Below are 20,369 nucleotides of genomic sequence, written 5' to 3'. Positions count from 1 at the left end.
TGTTTGGTTGATCGCCCCAAGGTCATGAAGTGACGTCTGGATTTGACGAGGGGCTGGGATAATGTTTCTATGCCTTTGTTTGCCAGGGGGACCGAAGGGAGAGAGTCACCGGCAGGGCAGGGAAGGGGCTACTGGCAACGCTAGCCGCCACGAAGCTTGATCGAGATGCTTTTGTACTGCCCGCTGTGCGGATCTCTGTCTCATACTTCTCATACATTCCACACTCGGACGCATTCCCCTTTGGCATCTCTCTCTCAAGGTCCCAAACGGGGCACTGTACCCGAGACGGACTGGGCTGGCAGAGTGAAGTAAGTTACAGCCAAGCAAAAAGCGTGCCTGCGGGTCTCCCGGTGAATGTTGATCCACGAACGTAATCAAGCTCAGACGGTCTGCTCCGTGCTCCGTCAATTGTGCTTCACAGCCGAGGTACCTTGACCCCGTGTCCAGGGCAAGAATAATCCGGATCAGGGTCGGTGGTACGCACGGTTCGGCCCCCGCGCACAAGCAAGAGACAGCATGATGATCCCTTCTGATCAATGGTTGGCAGCGGCTCTTTTCAGACTATTTGCTCTGTCTAGGGAGCAGCACTCTTTTTTCTTACGGGCGCGAGATCGCCGTTGAGCTGCCTGGCCGCCAGCCGAGACACAGATGTGACTGACGGGCAGGTGGCAGGTCTAGATATTCACTGGCAAGCCGGTCAAGCCAGGTAAGCCAGGTGAAGGTGTGAAGCCGCGGGGATAATCAACATGACACTAAGCCTGCGGGGACCTCATTGGCTTCGAAAACGACTCGATATAAAAGACGTTGCACAGTGTGATAGCCTCGGTTTGCAGGTCGAATCGAGTGCCCGAGACACCGTTTTGGCACCGTGTTACGCTGGCTGTGCTCAGTCCAAAAAAAATCGAGAGAAACAAGAGAACGTCTAGAGGAGGAGGGGGAGGGGCAGGAGTGGCTTGGGGTGTTACGCCACTGACTCACTTTGTTTTCTTGTTAGTGGTGTGTGAAGCAATACACAGACTGGCCGGACTGGGGCAGAGCAACTCGTCGTCATCCAACGCTGCACGGGGGCGATCAAGCGAACCCCTTCACACTTTTACCCCTGTCGATTAGGACGCGAACCTGCAGCCGCCCCCATGCTTCTTCTTCACCCACCCGCCCAGTTCGCGCCAGTCCATCCCACCCACCAACAGATATGCCTGGACTGCCAGACTGCCTGGCGGGTGGCACAAGAGGCCGGGAGTAGGGGACTTTGCTGGCCGCAGGGTGGCAGGGTGGCAGGCACGGTATCCTGCTGTGACAGCTCCATTGAAGGATGCGCCCGAAGCCGCGCTGCAGATCTGGCAAGTCCCACGACAGTTTCCTCTACTCTTTTTTGCTGCGCTGCATGTTGCTTTTTTCTTTCTTTTTTCTTTCCCCTCAGCCCAAAAAGCAACTCGCTTAGCCCGATTCAGCATCGTCGACTCGCTTGATGCATCCGTGCGAGATCTCATCAGTGATAAGCGAGCTGCAGTTGGGGGGTCTCGCTTCTTTGTTCTCACTTCCCACTCTACATCAGTGTGCTTCGTGCTACCGCTCGGCCGAAGCCGCCAACAGGAGGGCGGGCCCTGCCTCAGTCAGAAAGGACCTCGCATTTGACCCCATCACCTGATCTGTCTCAAGTCGCACTTGGGGGGGCAAGGGGAGCACGGCCAAAGCCGCGTCGTACGATGCAGGTCTCCGAGACACTCGCTGCGACTGGACTGGCCTGCGGAATCTTCTTTTGCTTTTTCGAAAAGGGCTTTTGCTCCTTTTTATGTGGCCTGCTCTGCCTAATCGATCGACTGTGCCGATCCACAAGACGACTACATTTTTTGACAGCAGGTGAAACTGACAACTGTTGTCTACGTGCCCATCGTGACTACTTACTTTCACCTGTTCCCGCCCCAAAATACGAAGACAAGCATGAAAGAAACTACAGACGGGCACCTTTCACGCAGAAGCACAAAGGAGACATGTCTCACGGGTCGGCAAGGCTTACTTACTTTCGCAGAGTTGCCACGGCTACATACGCCCAAGACCACAGCCAGTCGCTCAACTCAACTCGGTCAGCCAGTCAACAACCTGAAACCTGACTCACCGCGGGCCCCAGGTAAGCCAGAGCGTTGTATCCAGTGCCCCATCGACTAGTAAAGACATACTCACCAACCCTTACCCATCCCGCCCTGTCATACAGCCTGATGGCGCCCCCGTCCTTCTCGAGCACCACGAGAACGAGCCTCTTGCCCTCCCGCCTCGCCCATGCGGTCGCCGCCTCGAGCACCCCGGACCCAACACCCCTTGCTTGCGCGGCCGGGTCGACGAAGAAGCGGCTCAGCAACTGCGTGGTTTTCCACCGTGCCCCCGCGCTCCAGGTGCGCCTTTGACGCCGGGTTCAGAACGCCAGCTGCACCTGGCGACATGATCGTCGCGTGACCGGCGATGGCGTGTTCACCGTCGGCGTCTTGTTGGTCGGCGGGCGTGATGAGCACGGCCGTGATGGCGTGGAGCAGCTGGTCGGGGGGAGGGTCTAGGAAGGCTTCGAAACAGGATGGGCCGCCTACCGGGTAGCCGGTCTCTGTGTGTACGGCCGTTATGATGTCGAGGAGTCTCGGGATGTCGGAGCGCTCACGCTGGCGCAGCTCAATCTTTGCTCCCGTTGACGAGTCCATGATTCTGTTGCTTCCAGCGAGGCACTTATCATTGTTTTTATATAGATAGCTCGAGCTTTTATTAACCAAAGATTGCAACAACGCGCAGGGCTCTTGGTGGCTGAGAGGAGTCGGCGCCTGTCATGATGCATGCACAGTAAAATCCAGGGCCGGGGGTGGAGTAGCGCAGCGGCACAGTCCCCTCCTGCGCGGTTAATCTCTGCCCAAGACATGCGTGATCGCCGAGGCCGAAGCCGAAGCCGAAAAAAAAGAAAGGCCAGCGAGTTGTCTGTCTCACCTGCCTTCGCCTGCGCTAGCCTTCCTGCAGCTGCAAGGTCGGCGAGGTTTCGTGTCGATCTGCCGTTATCATAACCAGCATGCTCGCAGTTGAGGGCCTTTGTGCGAGGCCAAGCCGGCCCGCGGGCGCAGGCTGCCGAAAATGTAATTATGGGGTTTTTGTTCACCTTGGAATGGCCCTTCCTCGCTCCACAAACACTTTCGATGCGACGTTGCCCTCCCCCCCTCCCCCCGGGACATCAGTGCAACAGGTCCTTTGGCCCTATATGCATGCACGCGCGTGCGTGCAACTGCAGGCAGCCGATACCAGTTCGTGGCTGGCCTGTCACGGAGAGATGGCATGCCTCTGCTGCAGCCCGTCGCGGTTCTGTGGCTTCCTTGGGTACAGAACGAGCATGTGCTCATGTGTTCATGTAGCGTTATTCGGGCGCTGGAATTCGGGCATTGTTGCACTTCCTCGTGGTCATAGATTGACAGCCAATATATGAGAACACCAAAGGTGTGGCTCTTGCCATTTGTTCCCTGCGTGGCCGCTGTGGAACAATGACTTAATTACTTAGGTCGGTCGGGCCGACGCGGAACAGAAGGCGAGACCTTGCCCCGAACAAGAAAATTCGTTATGAAGCTTTATCAATGAGTTGTGCAGCATGGGGAAGTGGTATCAGATTATTCCAAGCACCGACAGAGGACATCTGCTATTGTAGATACTTGTGGCATGACTCCAAGGGATGAACGACTTTTCCAAGCATGGCCTCTCTCCACCGGTCCGGTGGTGTGCTGAGCATCCCCCCCAAACACCAGCCCACAGCAACGGAATAGTCGAATCCAGCCTCCTCCTCTATTTCTCCGTGCCACTCCCGTGCAGCTTGTACATCGAGCGCCCTCTCGATGGTGCTATCCCCCGTGTCGGAATATCTGAGGCGGCAGGGCTGCTCTCCCAGGAGTTTCCCGAAGCACAGCTCCAAAAGAACGATGCCAAGCACTTCCAGCGAAGCGGACAGTTGCATCCTGCGGCTGTTTTCCGTTGAAGGAGTGGGTTCTGATCTTCTTTGGAGGCAGTTGTCGAGGTGGGGCTCGTCGAGTTTGAAAACTCCGGGGTGGGCAGCGTCCTCGAAAAACACAACATCTGATTTCCGCCAAGTGGTCGACAGCCACGGCGATTCCAGAAGCTGCAAGAAGGATGATGATAGGATGAAGGCTAATGCAACTCTTTGTCGTCTCGTTGGGCAAGGTAGTACGTCTTGTTGCAGAAGTCCGTCGAGAGTGATGGTTCTGGGTGAGTTTGATCGATTCGGTACTGAAGGCTCTTGGTAGACGTAATATCGATAGTCTTCTTCGGCGATGAAGCCACATAATTGGCCATTAGAGCATTCGAGTGACCGACACAGGTCGGTAATGGGCTGGGCTAAAGACGAGGAGCCAACTACGGGAGACGGACACTGTTCAACTTGTGTGATGGTGACCGACGCCTGCGTCCTGTATGACAATCAACATAGAGCCAAACACGACGCGCATCTGGATAAGGGACTCATACCTGGTATTTCCAGCAGAATATGATGTATTCTTCTTCAAGGCTGAGCCTTTCGGAGTAGACTTTCGATGACTTGGGTTGTGTGCAGGCATGTTTCCGGCACCAGCGTTTCGGGGGCTGATCTGAATCGAAGCTGAGGTGTCGAGATCTGTACTCTTCTCAGTGACCCTGATCCTCCGTACCTCTTGAGGTTTCTGGGGGCTCTTGGAGTATAAAAGGCGGAAGTCAGTCGGTGTGTTCGTCCGGTGTTCCAAAAGCAGTCTCGTGGAGTGTTGTGGTCGACAGTTGCAGTTCAACACCATAGAAAGAGCTGTGAACGCTCTACTGGCCTGCCGCCAGAACCGACACAATGCGTTGCTTTCGTGATTTCTAGCTGCTGCTCTTTGTTGGGCCAGATCAACATTGTCTTCGCTGATCTGCAGTAGTTTCTTGAGTCTTTTGTTGCAATTCTCAAGCTTGGCGAAAATCTCCTCCCGGTCCTTCTCCGCCTGACTGAATCTTATTCGATACAGCTGCCATTTGCCCTGATCTCTGAGTGTCTCTGCCTTAGACTTGGGCTGACCCGTTTTCTGTGAGCGCTTGTCAGCCGTCCGTAATAAATGATGGAGAGTGTGTCACGGTTAAGTTTACCGCCGCGGGCGTAGACCCTCCTAACGGTTGTTTCGAAGCTACGTCAAAAGCTAACTCGCGGTTCATCGCTTCCAACCCTTCCTGAAACTCGGAAATTCATTGCAGATAGATCTCATGCGAGTCGCCAAGGCGTTTCTCAAGGTTTTCTGCGGTCCTGGTCTCGGTCCAACTCTTGCCTCCCGGATTGTCCAACAACTCGTCGATGCGCGTGTCATCGAGGCCTGCCAGCGGTAGAAGCAGTTTCTTCAAGTTGCCCACGTACACAAGTCGGTGAAATTTGAGCTGTGAGTCGCACTTCTTGTGCTCGGCTGCGATCTTGTACCAGAATCCAAGCCGTCTGGCCACTTCTTTGTATCTGCCGAGGAGCTCTATTGCAATGGGAAAGGCTCCCAGAACCAAACCGGCGACCTCCAGACCCGACATATGGATTTCCCTAGTGAAGGCGGTGGTTACCTTGGCAAACCTAGAAGAAACCCCTAGAGGATGATGGCAAAGGGGGGGCGCAGAGCATGGAATCGTGTGCACTCGAAGATGTGTGGCGTGCGCGGTCAACATCGCACAATGCCCCGCACGCGCGCGCGATATTGTGCTCCAATCGATAAATAGTATTCCCTGGAAGCTGCATATTTTTACTTGCATGCTGTGGCTTTTCTAGGTCAGGGTGTCAGCGACCCCGCCCGGTATCATCACCTGGATCTACACAGGTACGAGACATTTGAGCCTCATCTTATGGGATCAGACCATTGTCGTCGTCTAACAATATGCTTTGATACGCTTCCATAATACATCGAATAGTCCGGCAACTCGGATTGTCACTAGAAAATCACCATCATGCCACAGCCCAGTGACCGCAAGAGTATGGCGGACCGAAGCTGGGACGTTAGACAGAGCTTGCTCGATCTGCTTGACAAGACAAGGACCACGGAAGCACCCATGGGACCGCAGGAAGTGGAAGACGTCCTAGACATGTTCAAGCTATGGACTGGTAACCTCGGAGCTCTTCATCAAGCACACAAACGGATTTCTCTGGAATCGAGGCTGGCAGATAGCCCCGAGGTGCAAGGCCAAATCTGTGAACAACTCGACGATATGCAAGAGGCCATACAAGACCGTACATAATATTCTTCCCTTTTGCTTGCTTCTACTGTCACTTGGCTGACTGGTTTCCAGTACTGGCGCTTTGCTCTGATGCACGCGTGGACCTTGGGTCCAAGACTGAAGATGCACAAGAGAACCCTGCAGGCATCGACCTACTGGCGGATGACCTTGTACCAGACACAGAGTACACATCCAGCAGAACAGAGGCCATCTCAATCTTGAGCATGGCGTCTGAGTGCCTCAAGGCTCTGTTTCGGATCGGAATTCTGGTGAGAAAAGCGACACCCCGAGACCGGTTTGAACGAGCGCTTCAGCAGTCTGGGTCTTCATTCACGCCACAATTTGACATCAATTATGTCGAAGAAAGGTATCCAAAATTAGCTTCCAGGGACTCACGTTGGTTAGCATCTAGGCTGGGCGGTGCAAATGCGAAACGAAGGCAATTTATCAATTACGTTCGAGATCACAAGGCAAAGCTTGAGGTCGAAAATATCATGCCTACAGCGGACGCAGCAACAACAGTACAATCGAGCAAAGCCACGACTTTCGTTGTCCCAGGGAATCTTTCCGCATCGGAGTTTCTTGACTCGTCTCTCGAGGAAGAGGATGATTCCGTTTCATTGATATCAGCATCAACAGCATTCGACAACGATACCAGTCTAAGACTGCCCAGTCTAGCAGACTTGGGTCCAGACGGGAAGCACTTTGAATGTCCGATCTGCTTCACCTTGCAGTCTTTCCACAAGGAGAAGTCATGGAAGTACGTAGAACTTCATGGGATTGCCTCTGTCGGAGCCTTGGCTTTTTACTCCTCGCCATTTCCCGTTGTCCAGGTTTCTCGCAATGTTCTCTAATTGCACACAGAATTCATGCCTACCGCGATCTCAAAGCATACGTTTGCACGACAGGCCGAGAAGAATGTGAGACCAACATGTTTGGTGATCGCGACTCCTGGTTCAGCCATGAGTTGGAACATCACCATTCGCTGTACATGTGCAAACTCTGCGGGTCCCAGTACACGGACAAGAAAGTCCTACAGCAACATCTCTTCGATAAACATGGGCCTTACTCCAACGATGAGATTCTATCTGTCATTGAGCATGGGAAGCTAGTTCCGTCTCAATTGAAGGCACAAGACTGCCCGTTCTGTGACGACTGGGCATCTATTTTGTCACATCGCAGGCATCAAACAGAAGGCCGAGCTTCATCCAGTATTCAACAGGCTGACATCCTGGTTTCTCTAACTCATTTCAAACGGCATGTGGCCACACATCAGGAACAGCTCGCTATCTTTTCTGCGCCAAGGCTTGTCGATGATGACGAAGAGCACAGCCACGGAGCTGTTGAGGCAAATTCGGAGGCTGTCTCGTCCCAAGACGATAATACTCGGATGACTGATGAAAAGCCTCAAACTATGGAAGACTCAACTCCTTCCCAGCCCTGCGTCTATGTGACCGGCCTGCCTCGTGCGGTTAGTGAGGACGACATTGAGAATCACTTCCGCCTCGGAGGCTTCAACGGGATAAGGGAAGTCACATTAATAGACGACTTTGCATTGGTCCAACTCGAGGACCCTGAGGATGTTCTTTTAGTCATTGCATCTATGCATGGATCCACACTGATGGGTGCGCGCATAAATGTACTGCGAGCACGACTTTCGCTTGACCAGAAGACGCAAGTTGTTGAGGAACACTTGCGAATGGACCCGAGCCACTCCGACACCTGGCCCGTTTACGATCTCCGAACAACTCTGCAAGCTGTTCAGGAGCAAGCACCAAGGGATCCAAACAATCTAGGCTACTCGGGCCAGCAAGGGAATCAATACCAGGATGCAAACGTCACACATCAGCAGCTTCAGTTGATGGCGTCTGATGACAATGAGGACCAACTGTCTCAAACTGCTATACAAATCTCCCCGGTCAATTCAGCACATGACAGTGCCTCCATCCAGCTCGAAGACTCGCAGTCACAACAGCAAGAGCAGCAAGCCCTGGAGGCTCATGCCGACAATTTCGATCGTGGTCGAGCAATCGGCGAGATAAGTGCCGCCGACAGCCACTTTAGGACCAGCTTACTCCCCATATGCGAGGAATTCATAGCCAGCCCGCCTTCGGATCCTCAGCAGAGGCAGGATCAGTCCACCCACATAGTGACGATGATCAGGCATGAGGTTTGGTCAACAGTGAACTTCATTGAAGCACATGATGACGAGGAAGTCATGGCGATGAAGACAGAAGTCCTTGAAGCCGTGGACAACATGCTGGAGCGAATTCATGCTCGCGCGAGTAGCAGCTTTGATGGCGGATGGCCGCGGAAGTTGGATGAGCTGGCCCGCCAGCCGCGCCACGGCCCCAAATACAACCAGCTTCTGCACCTTCTCAACGACATGCAGAATCACCAGAGCGCCTGGCCGTTCCTCGTGCCAGTCAACAAGGATGAAGGTTCCTACTACTACGACGTCATCAAGGAGCCCATGGACCTCTCCACGATGGAGCAAAAGCTCGAAATGGACCAGTACACTACTCTGGAGGACTTCACTAAGGATGCTACCCTGATTTTCAAGAACTGTCGCCAATACAACAGCGAGAGTACACCGTACACCAAGAGTGCTGATAAACTCGAGAAGTTCATGTGGTCCAAGATTAAGGAGATTCCTGAATGAAGTTATCTCCCGGTCCAGCCTCCGGCAGGACATCATAGACGACCCGACGGGGGTTCGCCAAGCAACGGCGGTCGCCCGCACGCTTTACCAGGTGACGACCAAAGATTTGAAGAGGAGAAAAAGCAGCAGCAAACACCGGAGATGATCCGCTTCGGAACCATGGCCCAGGAGGAATCGAAAACCTATGAATCTGAAAGGTTCCACTAGGTTCCCGTGACTGCAGAGACTCAGAACTATTTAGCGGCTTTCATTTCAAACAGCATTCCAATAAGCTTACTAAGGCAATAAATTATTGGTTCCGTATCTCTACGTATGAGGCTCAGCCAAGAGCATTTGTTAGAACAGTACATATGAAACTTCTTTATTTGTCTTTTAATATTGCATGCTGACGATCTCTCACTACTTTTTTTGGAGATCTTTGTCTTCGTAGCAACGTCTATAAACAGCTTACGTCCACAAAGATTTGAAGTTGCAGTCCTTGATTAGGAAGGTGGAATTTTCAGTGCTTTGAAGAGCCTGGTATCACACATTGTCCTATCTGCCAATAGTACAAGCAAGCAGGTGCACCTTTACTTGCCCCTGCAATCGCTTCAGCTGGGATTGCCGAGGTGCGGGGAGCCTCTGATGGAAGTTTTTAGCAGGCTGATGTGCCATTGTGTGAAAACTTTCCGAGGCCTGGACATGCATCGAGTCGTGACAAAGCAGTCAGTCTTGCAGGTGAGTTCAGAGGGCCCTCTTAGGAGCAGCTAGTGACAGCCTACCTGCTTTGACCAAATTTTAGGCTAACACATCAGGAACTTCAGCTTTATTTACAATCTTCCATCATGGCATAGTTGTGTGCAGGTTGTGGGTCATGTCAAGTTCTGTTAAAAAAAAAAATTGTGGTCCAAGGAAACCCAAAAAAAGAATTTGACAACTGTGCGACTCGAACGCACGCCTCTTTCGAGACTACGAAGATGATACCACCTGAACGTAGCGCCTTAGACCACTCGGCCAAGTTGCCTTGATGTAAGTATCATTTTATGTTCAATCATGACCTCAAATCCTGCGAGGTGGACCTGCAACACAAAAGTAGCCTCGGCTTGGCCCAGTGTGGGCCGGGTGGGGTCAGTGTCAGCGGGATGAGCCCAAGTTGGTCCGCTTGTTACGTCTCAGTTGTCTCTAGAGAAAACAATGGATAAATTTCATATAGGTGCTAGTCATCCTTAGATGTATAGTATATAAATATGGATTACATTGGAATGCTGACAGAGTGCAGGGTTCAATCTACTTAGCTGCAGTAGTTATATCATACTTGATACACGGCAAGTAACTTAATTGCATAGACTGACCACCCTGTGTGCCTGAGTCGAGCCAGAGCATGTCAGGTAGAGAGCCCAACTACCGTTCACAACGCCATTACTGGATGGAAATTCCTACAGGATCCATCAATACCGTTCAAACCCTCTGGAGCATAACCAACATCCCAGCACCACGTTTTTACTGCTGTTCGCGTAATCTAGTCGGCAGGTAGCACAAAGCCATATGTTCCCTGGTCTCTCAACTCATAGGTATAGATGTATACCGCGTTGCCGGTGGCATGGACGCAATCGATTTAGTGCTGACAGGCGTCCGTGCTGCCCAGCTAGAATCCCAGGTCAGGGTTTACGTTACCGGGGGGAGGAGGTAATTAGTGTGCTGAGTGAGATGTCTGGATGTACACACGCAATCAAAAGGTCGGGTACCACAGGATTCGAGGGGGGTTACACGCATACACCGGTGTGACAGCTCCCCTGGCAGAGATCTCCGCACAACTCAAATACGATCAATAACACGACCTGGCTATCGATCTAGATACAACTTGCGGGGTACTTTGCGTCTGGGCTTTTGAGATGATTGTGCCATGTACGCACCGCTTCAGTCTCAGGTCTTGGTGGTGTAGAACCTCGCCAGCGATATATCCGCTGGCATCTATCTTCCTGCCATGCTGACCGTTCAGAGAAGCTTCCTGCGGCGAGTCCGCCGCATCACTAGCCCCCAAAGAGTGGCGCCGCATCGCCGCGCCAGTCACGCTCAATATTCCACCAAGTTCGACCAAGAGACAGATGTGGTCATCTGCGGCTCGGGCGGCGCAGGCCTGCTTGCCGCTCTGCGGTGCAGTGCCCTGTCGCTTCGGTCCGTCATCCTGGAGAAGACAGACAAGATTGGCGGCACAACGGCCCTGTCGGGCGGCGCCATGTGGATACCCAACAACGCATACCATGAGGCCCGGGGCGAGGACGACAGCCTCGATACAGCTCTTGAGTACATGAACCACTGCATAGGCGAGGCCGGCCCTGCGTCATCCGCAAGACGGAGGCTGGCCTTTGTGCAGCACGCCCCTCGCATGCTCGACTTCCTCCGGGAGACGGGATTCCAGGGGCGGGCGTCTGGCCGGTATCCCAACTACTACCCAGACCTCCCGGGCGGGCACATCAAGCGCAGCGTCGAGTCGGCCCTGTTCGACACCCGAAAGCTTGGCCGGGACTGGCGTGCTCTCGTCCGCCGCGGGCCGAAGTACCCTCCAGTCCACACCGAAGAAGCGTCGAGGCTGTTCCGCTCCGCCACGTCGCTGTCCAACATGCTCCATGCGGCCAAGATCATCGGTCTCAGGGGTCTCGGCCGAAAGGCCCTGGGCCAGCTCCCCGTCACCATGGGGCCCGCGCTGGTCTTCCAGCTGCTCCATCTCAACCTCCAGCAGCAGCAGCAGCGGGGCGAGCGCTTCGACCTCTGGCGCAACAGCCCGCTGATGGGCCTCATCCTCGACGACGACGGCCAGAGTGTCATCGGGGCGGTTGTGCACCGCGGGGCCGAGAAACAGCCGATACGGATCCGCGCCCGCCGGGGAGTGCTCCTTGTCGCTGGGGGGTTCGCCCGCAACGTGCAGATGAGGCAACAACACCAGGAGGGCCCCGTCAGCGATGCGTGGACGTTGACGCAGGAGGGCGACATGGGTGATGCCATCCGCATCGGGACGCATCCCGTGCACGGCGTCGAGGCCCAGGTCGCCCTCATGGACGATGCGTGGTGGGGGCCATCGGCCGTCGACCCCAGGTCCGGGCAGCGCTTCTTCCTCGTCTACGAGCGGGCGCTGCCGCACAGCATCATTGTCGACGGCGGCGGCGACCGCTTCATGAACGAGGCGCAGCCCTACACCGACGCCGTCCACGCCATGTACGAGCGCAACCGCTCCGTGTCGACGATACCGGCGTGGATCGTCCTGGACGCCAGTCACCGCCGCAGGTATCCATTCGCATCTCTGCTCCCCGGTCGCACCCCAAACTCCGCACTACAGTCCGGCTTCGTCTACAAAGGCGCCACCCTGCACGACCTGGCGGGCAAGATCGGCGTGCCACCCGCGAGGCTGGGCGCGACCGTCGAGCGGTTCAACGCCATGGCCCGGCGCGGCAAGGACGACGACTTTGGCCGCGGCGGAAACGAGTACGACCGCTTCTTTGCAGACGAGGCCGTCAAACCCAACGGGAACCTCGGCCCGATCGAGACGGCGCCGTTCTACGCGTTCCAGGTGCACCCAGGGGACCTGGGCACAAAGGGCGGCCTGCTCACGGACGACAACGCCCAGGTCATCAACACCCGCGGCGATCCCGTCGGCGGCCTCTACGCCGCGGGCAACACGACGGCGTCGGTGATGGGGAGATCGTATCCTGGGTCGGGCTCGACTTTGGGACCTGCGTTGACTTTTTCATACATTGCGGTGAACCATATGGCTCGCGGGGTCGGGGCGTCCAGCGATCCCAAACTCAGTTGATGGGATAACCAAAATCTACTAATCCGAGCCCGAGGGAGCCGGGCTTTGAAGATAAGACTGTCAACTTCATTCTGCCACTCGGTGTCATATTATGATACTCCGAGTCACCGGTAGAGTGCAGTGAAGAGACTGGAGCTGTCTCACACCACAACTCTAATGGGCGCCTGAGGATGGAAGAGGGCTTACTGAGCCGGTTCCCTTCCCAGTCCATGACTGATTTAGTCAGCGAGCATACCAATGTTTTTTTTTCGCAATTTAATTCCTGACAGAATTCTCATGAACCGCCTGGGCAAATATCCCAGCGTCCTTGGTCCACGGTTTGCAGGTTCAGGCCAAGGTGCGCAGGCGCAGATAGTTAACTACAGTATCCGTTAGCTCGACATACAGGCTCATCTGATCATATTCGAGCTCCGTCAGTACTGCTAGATTCTGAGGCAACTCAAATGCTGCGAATCACCCCTTGTGGCCCCGTCAGACCTGCTTCAGATCTCGCCAGTGACTCCGTTCATCGCATTGCTCGCATACTTTTGATCAGCTGCATTTCCAAATTCTTAAGGTCCTAAGATTCTGATCCATTTTCTATACTTTCTCTGCACAACGCTGACCACCCTCCTTTCAGCCTCCCCGATTCAAACAAGACTCCCATTCTTCCCTTCTCACTACCAAAGCAGCATCTGCTCCCTACCACCATCCTGCGAGCACCACAAAATGGAAGGCATTTTCGACACCGAAAACATGGCCGACAACGAGCAACCCAACGATTCCCCTCTCTTCACCAAGATCCCAGCGGAGCTTCGCCTCCAGATCTACAATGAGATATTCGAAGGTTCCAGAACAACATACAGGCAAAGCCTTGTGATGGGGCACCGCACGTACCGCAACATCTTGTGGCCTACTGACCACCGCAACTTCCTGCTCACCTGCCGCCAGGCCTACAACGAAGCCCTAGAGACCTACTGGAGCAAGGCAATACTCTACGGTGACCATGGCGACAAGGAGCTTGTCTTCTCCTTACAGTCAGTGGTGCCTGGTTTCGCCAAGCTGCACATCAAGCACATCCGAGGTCTCTGCGCCCTCGATGTGTGGGAGCATCCTGTGCGGGGATGCCTGCATGAGTTCCGAGGCCTGCAAACCGTTGCTTTCGAATATAGGATGATCTGTAATGTGACAGGTCTGGATAATCCTCCTACGATTCAAGAACAGGTCGACGAAGATTTCAAGGATGACCACTGGAGATTCAACAAGCTCATCTATGACGGAGGCCCAGCAGTGACCTGCCGTGTATTCTTCAGCCGTGCTGTCTTCGAAGGAGACTTGTTTGTTGAAGGAGAATTTGAAAAAGATCGCAGGGTAAGAGTCTGTCTGTTATATTCAATTCACTGACCACCATAGGCCAATGGATGACTTGCAAATTGCTAACATTATGCTTCCTAATAGGTCTTCTTCTACAACTGCAGCACGGGAAAGAGCTTCTGCGCCGATCATCCTAATAAGATCGACGACGAGGAGGCGTTTCTCGCCATGGTCCTTGGGAACCAAGCACCTGCAGAAAAGGCACGCCAGGAGATTTGAGGGAACATGGAGGTGGCAAGGACAAATGACATCAGGGCACATTCGTCCATTTTCTTACTGCCTGCCTAGGGCATTGGTGGCGGCGGGTACGCACAAACAGTATTCACACGTACAACTGTGGACTTTTGGAATCAGACACGAGACACCACTCTCCCTACTAGGGGGAGGGGGGGTTTTCATCAACATCGCACTACTATATCAATAGCATAACGACATAATAATAACATGCAATCAAGGTTTTAATATGCTTTTTTATATATATATATTGCATTATTTACATATTATTAACATATAATCATTCCTAATATATTATAATATTATATTAACTCTTTAATATAAGGGTAAAAAAAAACTTTTTTTTTTCCTTATTCTTAATTTAATTATTTATTTATTCTTTATTAGCTTAATTATTTATTATAAAAGAATTTATAAAATTATAAAAATATTTAAAAATAAAAATAAATTTAAAGTTAATAAAATTTAAATTAAAGCTTTTAATATAAAATTATAATAATATTAGCTAATATATAATTAACGTTAATATAAAGTTAATATTAATATAATTTAAAGCTTTAATATAATTTCGTTTTAATAATATTTTAATAGCCTTTTATTAGCATTTCATTAAAATTATAAAATTTCAATTAAATATTAAAACATAAGTGTATTGCATGACCCAGTCAGAAACCCCCCTCCCCCCTGGTAGGTCCCTTAATACAGACACCACCAATCTTGATCACATCTCAATCGTGCTTCCATATTATCAGTGACCCGAGCGGCTTGATGTGCAACTTTTGTCACGTAATCGCAGACATGCAGCCTCGCCAGAAGTAACATGAAGCCCCGATTACCTCTCAGACCTCCCGCCTGTGAACATTGAATGAACGCCAGCCTCTTCAAGAGGAGGTTGGGCACGTCAGTCACTACCAATCGAAATTTGGTCTCAATCAGAAGCTGTGAATCATCTAGATGTCACTTTTGTCCTGTCCGTCGAAGTAAGAGGGTTTCTAGTTACCTCGGTCGTAAGATTCATCGCCTAATCGTCTGACCCGAGTACGTCCTTGCCTGGATGACATGATTTCTGTATGCTGCCTGCACAAGTGGCCCAGCATCGTACCATCTACAGGATTTGGGATCTCTTTCCGCCGAGGCCGCTCCAAAAGCTCACAGGTTTCCGAGCCAAGCCTCCTTGAGCTCCCTGTTTAGGTCCAACCTCAAGCCCTGCACGGCCCCTCATCCCATTCAAGCCCCCAGAAGCTACAGATTGGTCTGTATGACTTTCTCATAGCCCTCTTCATCGTCAATCTTGCGTGTAGCATCCTCGAAGGCCACGCCGGTTGAGAAGTTTCGGAACTGAGGCTGGAAGATTGAGCAGATGTCAGCGCAAATGCTTTCAGATACCAAGAGGATCTCAACATACCAGACTCTTCTTCAGGGAAGCGGACGCATTATCTTCGTCTCTGGCCATGGAAAACATGATGGCACCCTTGAACAAGAAGGTAACCCCAGCAGTGGCGTCGATTCCATAACGATCAGCCAAGAAGTCCATTGGCCCTTCTCCCCAAATCATCTTGAAGCGGCTGAAACCCTCGTTCTCGGGATCCTTGGTATGCGAGACGATGCCGTCCACGGGGTGAGCGAGGGTCGGGCTCATCTCACAGGTGGCAAGCTTCTTGAACGTTCCGAGAAGTGCCGAAGCCGTCAATGAGGGGTTCTCCTGGACGAATCCACTCTTCAGGGAAGGGAGCACCATGCCCCTGATGTGCTTGACGTTATCCTTCACCACTTCGGGCAGGGAAGCGTAGAGGCGGTGGGCGTATTTGTCCAGCTTGAGCTTGGCAGGTCGAAATCCGGAAGGCCGGCCGAATCTCAGGGGCGGACACTCGAGTTTCAGCACCGTCGTGGACCAGTAAGCGGCAAGAGCTTCGTCGTGGATTGCGCGGCTGGTCAGAAGAAGCTTGAAGTGCTCGGAATGACGCAGGATGACAGCTGGGCTTTGAGTGGAAGAGGAGTCGGTATTCCTGGCGAGTGTTGCGTGAACTTTTGAGCCCTGAAAGAAATGTTCGTAGATGTCTAGGCGCAGCTCGACGGGAAGAGTTTCAAGGAAGTGGCAGCCGGGAACCGGAGCTGGAGCCGGAGTGGCTGGGTTCTCCTCAGCCATGATCGTCTTCGAGATGTCGACGATGAATTGTGGAGTTGGGGGGCAGAATGGAGTGTATGTCGCAGGCTTGCAGACTCAGTACGGAACGATAGGTTGTCTTTGCGAATGACACTTGAGGGGTTCAAGATTTACTATGTCCTTAAAGATGGATATAGACGAAGGAAGGTGGAAGTGTCTGTGGAAGAGAAGCCCTCCGTGGCCTGTCTTTTAAACACACCCAGTGTGAGGGCCCGCTCAATAGTGAATTGATGATCACCATTCACCTGCACTGAACCATTGAATATACTGACAAGTCTGAAACTATTTGAGCAATCTTTCTGGAAGAATCAATTCACTTTTACGAAGTGAATAATTTCTGTGGGAGTCACAAGAACGAGAAATCTGAACACAGGCGTAAGGACGTACATTGTAGTGAGCAGTGTAGTGGGCCCTCTCACTCATCTCCCACACCCAAAAACTGGAAATTGTGCTTTAAACTGCTGAAAAATGGCTGCCGGGAGTACACGGGATTTCGATGCATGGAAATGCCTCTTCACCGTTTGGTATTCCACCAGGACAATGCAAAGCAACCTCCCGGCACGCACGGCATGGGCATGTAAACCAGCAACGTAGATTATCATGGATATAAGGAAGAACATAAATACAGTCATCCTTTGAATAGACACACAGCCTTCAAAATGGCAGCATATTCTCTTGACTATAGGTTCAGGTTCATTCCTGATAATAACTCTGCGTGCCTTTGGTCACAGTTTTGAGTCTCTTCTAAACCCAACACATTCTGCATAATTCACATTGACATTGAAACCTAATCGATCATAACAACCAGTAAAAGACTAAAGTATCCCATCATGTCTGTGCAGCCCTTAATTGTCTCATGGCTCTTGCACACCAGCTGAGCTTTGACCGATGACACGAGGACAGATCGTACTTTATTCCTTGGCTTTCTTGTAAGAGAAGAGCATCCACTACCCACCCACATGTGCCAGAGCCTCCAATATCCATGTCTGAAAAACATCATATATGCTGCGAGGGGCACAGGAGAAGGCTGTGAGGGCGATGACTAGCCTTGCAAATTGAGAGAACAGAGCGACACAAGCAGTCACCACCACCACCTTCAACAAATTGAACTCCCCCCATTCCATATTCACGGTCGTCTCCGCTGAGTCCAATTCACCCACGTTATAAATGCCCATCCCCAAGGCTACATCAGCCCATTTGCTGTAAGGCTCAGTGGTCTGTTCATAAGCCCCGGGGGCTTCAAGCTTCAGCAGTTTTTCATATCTTCCTTGGAGGTATTCCAATGACTTGAAATTCCAGAAAAGAAGATCCAGGTAAATCAGTGCCAATGCCGCTATGTAGTAAGATGTTGTGAAGAACACCCACGCCTTATAAGCGGGTATTGAATGCCACTGGTAGTCAGGCTTAGGGAAGTACAGCGCATGAAGCATAGCGAGACATAATGATGCCATTGCCAAAATGAACGGCGAAATCCAAAATGCCCGGCCTTCATCATCCTTATCTTCTGGGGTCTCCATGAGCTTGTTATGCAATGCGACCGGAGAGAGTGGCGGGTTCTGGTGTGCATGTGACATTGCCATTAGCTCGGCGTAATCACGGAAAGGAACATCGTACGGTTTCTTGATGTTTTGTGGACATCTCCACCATGGAATGAAAGCAAGGAGTCCAAATATGATCCATTCAAACATCAATCTCTCCAACACAGAAGCGGGGTAGTTGTAGCTCCTTCTGCACCCGATGTTCACGATGGCCCAAAGGAGCTGTAACAGGGTGATGCTCTTGGCGAACCAGTCTGCTTTAGACTTGTCATCGATCTCTTCTGAAATGGGGAAGTCCTCATATCGGATGCTGCCCACGAGTGCGAGCCGTAAAAAGGTTTGCGGATCGACGATATCGTCCGCTGTCGTATTGCTGCATTGACTAGAACTCAAGTCACTGGCAGCACGATGAGTGTGTGGCCGAAGACGGATGCCTCTTTTAAAAACCAGAAAAGATTTGGTCAAGGTCCATTCGGTTCCCCAGCTCTCCGACTCCATCTCTGATCTCAATGCCTTCCGTAGTCGGAAAGCAAAGATGAAATCCCTGAATGCCACCAGTGCCGACAACTCTGGGACGAGTATCGCCGTGATCGTGTTAAAAACTCGGTGTCTCTGAGTAGTACCAACCGGGGGGTGGAAGTTAGTCCAGGTAACGAGAAGGACAACAGATGCGCAGTTCCACAGGATGCTCGCGGTCCCGCGGGTAAGTGGCGCGGCTTGCCATCCGACCTCTCCCGTGGCAGTGGTATTGGAGGAGTTCGTCGCCATGTTCTGGTGTGGAAGATATGCTCTGCAGGGAAGAGTGGTCGGAGCAATCCCAGACTCATAAGCAATGATCTTTGAGACGCTGTACAGTTTCAAGTAGCGATGAGAATTTCCAGCAGTGTGCAAAGAGCCATGCACACCTCTGTGTCGGGGAAAGGTAAAGGAGGTAAAGGAGGAAAAGACCCAGTTTCATCCAAGCCATGTCCAACTACCGTTTTATCTATGCATTCATGAGTGGTATCCTCTGGATCTCCAGTTAATTCGCACGAAAAACTTGAATCTCGGCAGATGGCCTGGTAGCCACGGCCTGCTTTACGAAAACCCCAGAGTGACACCGACCCTTAGATACAACACGGGCTATCTGATTTCTGTCCAACGTGAGGCGAGCCTGCTCCCGGTACGGTAAGTGTGAGTGGACCAGAGGATCCGGGAATGTAATGTTTGCCTGTCACAGACCACAATCTGTTTGCGTTGGACCCCAAACACCGTTCCATCCGTAGCCTGGATATCTTCGCGTCAACGGCGAGAGGATGAGTTTCTATGCATGTGCGTAAGCACAGCGAATGACAAGACGAGGACAGCGAATACCAAGGCGTGCTGAGAAACGATGCTCCTTGCGTATCCGTCGGCTCTCTATTCGTTCTAAACGTGTCTAGCTATGACCACGCCTGTACCACTGAGCCGAGTGTGAATGTAAAAACAAATCAACCTTGGAAGGATGCCGGAGAGCCCCCATCACCCGTGCGTCCCAACCCGACGAACTCAGGCCCGAGTCCGTGAAAGATCAAACATGCCTGTGCTCAGGTCACCGTGTAACTAACCCGCGACGTGCCCTTACTCCTCGAGATCTTCTTGACCTTCGTAACACCACACAAATCCGTCGTATCAACATGCGTACCCCCACAAGGATACACCTCCGCGCCCACAATATTCACAACCCGGAACTTCTCCCCCGGCGGCGCAAGGCTCCTATCAGGGATAAGCCTCTCAAGCCCATGCTTCCGGAAATCCTCCTCGTCCCACCAGTCGATCTCAACCGGCATCGCAGCAGCGACGTACTCATCCACCTTCTTCTGCACGGGGTCCTTCCACCTCGCCTCGATCAGACCGGCAAACTCGCACGCCGCAGAGTCGGGAAAGTGCGACGCTTTCAGCTCGTCGAAGCCCTCGACCTCCTTCTCGAGCAGGTGGCGCACCGCGGCGCCCAGCACGTGGCCCGCCGTGTGCAGCCGCGAGTACAGCAGGCGCTTGTCGGCGTCGATGGCCTGCTCGACCGTGTCGCCCGGGTTGAAGGCCGGTTGTGGATTGGCGGTGGTGGCGAAGCGGCCGAAGTGGAGGACCTGCCCGTCCCGGACGGCGTCCATGCGCACCGCCTGGACGTCAAACGCCTCGCCGGACGGGCCTGTCATTGTGCCGACGTCGGACGGCTGACCGCCCCCCTGGGGATGGAATATTGTCTTTTCCGTGACGACCACATGATCCTGGTCGGTTCCTTGCTTGAAGAGGCCACGGTTGGCCTCCTCGAGGGACGAGAATGCGTGGATGGCGATGACCTTGGTCGGGAGCTTGTGCAGCTTGGCGTCGTGCTGAAAGGCCAGGTACGTGCGTCCTGCTGATGCCATGACCGCTTTTGCACGGGAGAGC

The 20,369-nt window shown here is 52.6% G+C and overlaps 9 protein-coding genes and 1 non-coding gene across 10 annotated transcripts; 3 read left to right on the top strand and 7 right to left on the bottom strand.

The window, feature by feature from the left end:
• Window positions 1–2,017: 2,017 nt before the first annotated feature.
• Window positions 2,018–2,687, bottom strand: INS49_004327 (uncharacterized protein; the record flags this gene model as incomplete). The annotated part of the gene is made up of 3 exons (XM_043165116.1): window positions 2,018–2,074; window positions 2,192–2,356; window positions 2,418–2,687. The coding sequence occupies 3 exons, from the start codon at window positions 2,685–2,687 to the stop codon at window positions 2,018–2,020; spliced, it is 492 nt and encodes a 163-aa protein (XP_043018766.1).
• A 971-nt stretch (window positions 2,688–3,658) lies between these two features.
• INS49_004326 (uncharacterized protein) lies at window positions 3,659–5,190 on the bottom strand (the record flags this gene model as incomplete). Its single annotated transcript, XM_043165115.1, has 3 exons — window positions 3,659–4,439; window positions 4,498–5,063; window positions 5,125–5,190. 3 exons carry the CDS (start codon window positions 5,188–5,190, stop codon window positions 3,659–3,661), a joined length of 1,413 nt encoding a protein of 470 aa, XP_043018765.1.
• Window positions 5,191–5,220: 30 nt separating this feature from the next.
• Window positions 5,221–5,547, bottom strand: INS49_004325 (uncharacterized protein; the record flags this gene model as incomplete). The annotated part of the gene is made up of 1 exon (XM_043165114.1): window positions 5,221–5,547. One exon carries the CDS (start codon window positions 5,545–5,547, stop codon window positions 5,221–5,223), a length of 327 nt encoding a protein of 108 aa, XP_043018764.1.
• Window positions 5,548–5,955: 408 nt separating this feature from the next.
• On the top strand, window positions 5,956–8,884 carry INS49_004324 (uncharacterized protein; the record flags this gene model as incomplete). The annotated part of the gene is made up of 3 exons (XM_043165113.1): window positions 5,956–6,235; window positions 6,295–6,982; window positions 7,087–8,884. 3 exons carry the CDS (start codon window positions 5,956–5,958, stop codon window positions 8,882–8,884), a joined length of 2,766 nt encoding a protein of 921 aa, XP_043018763.1.
• A 910-nt stretch (window positions 8,885–9,794) lies between these two features.
• Window positions 9,795–9,887, bottom strand: INS49_004323. Its single transcript has one exon. It is a non-coding gene; the product is annotated as a tRNA-Leu (tRNA).
• Window positions 9,888–10,847: 960 nt separating this feature from the next.
• Window positions 10,848–12,671, top strand: INS49_004322 (uncharacterized protein; the record flags this gene model as incomplete). Its single annotated transcript, XM_043165112.1, has 1 exon — window positions 10,848–12,671. One exon carries the CDS (start codon window positions 10,848–10,850, stop codon window positions 12,669–12,671), a length of 1,824 nt encoding a protein of 607 aa, XP_043018762.1.
• Window positions 12,672–13,379: 708 nt separating this feature from the next.
• INS49_004321 (uncharacterized protein) lies at window positions 13,380–14,243 on the top strand (the record flags this gene model as incomplete). The annotated part of the gene is made up of 2 exons (XM_043165111.1): window positions 13,380–14,021; window positions 14,109–14,243. The coding sequence occupies 2 exons, from the start codon at window positions 13,380–13,382 to the stop codon at window positions 14,241–14,243; spliced, it is 777 nt and encodes a 258-aa protein (XP_043018761.1).
• Window positions 14,244–15,500: 1,257 nt separating this feature from the next.
• Window positions 15,501–16,404, bottom strand: INS49_004320 (uncharacterized protein; the record flags this gene model as incomplete). The annotated part of the gene is made up of 2 exons (XM_043165110.1): window positions 15,501–15,602; window positions 15,664–16,404. The coding sequence occupies 2 exons, from the start codon at window positions 16,402–16,404 to the stop codon at window positions 15,501–15,503; spliced, it is 843 nt and encodes a 280-aa protein (XP_043018760.1).
• Window positions 16,405–17,369: 965 nt separating this feature from the next.
• INS49_004319 (uncharacterized protein) lies at window positions 17,370–18,728 on the bottom strand (the record flags this gene model as incomplete). Its single annotated transcript, XM_043165109.1, has 1 exon — window positions 17,370–18,728. One exon carries the CDS (start codon window positions 18,726–18,728, stop codon window positions 17,370–17,372), a length of 1,359 nt encoding a protein of 452 aa, XP_043018759.1.
• Window positions 18,729–19,525: 797 nt separating this feature from the next.
• On the bottom strand, window positions 19,526–20,347 carry INS49_004318 (uncharacterized protein; the record flags this gene model as incomplete). The annotated part of the gene is made up of 1 exon (XM_043165108.1): window positions 19,526–20,347. One exon carries the CDS (start codon window positions 20,345–20,347, stop codon window positions 19,526–19,528), a length of 822 nt encoding a protein of 273 aa, XP_043018758.1.
• Window positions 20,348–20,369: the final 22 nt, after the last annotated feature.

The sequence above is a fragment of the Diaporthe citri genome (genome assembly GCF_014595645.1).
Source record: "Diaporthe citri strain NFHF-8-4 chromosome Unknown scaffold_11, whole genome shotgun sequence".
NCBI classification, from domain to species: Eukaryota; Fungi; Ascomycota; class Sordariomycetes; order Diaporthales; family Diaporthaceae; genus Diaporthe; species Diaporthe citri.
This window is presented reverse-complemented; position numbering and strand designations above follow the sequence as displayed.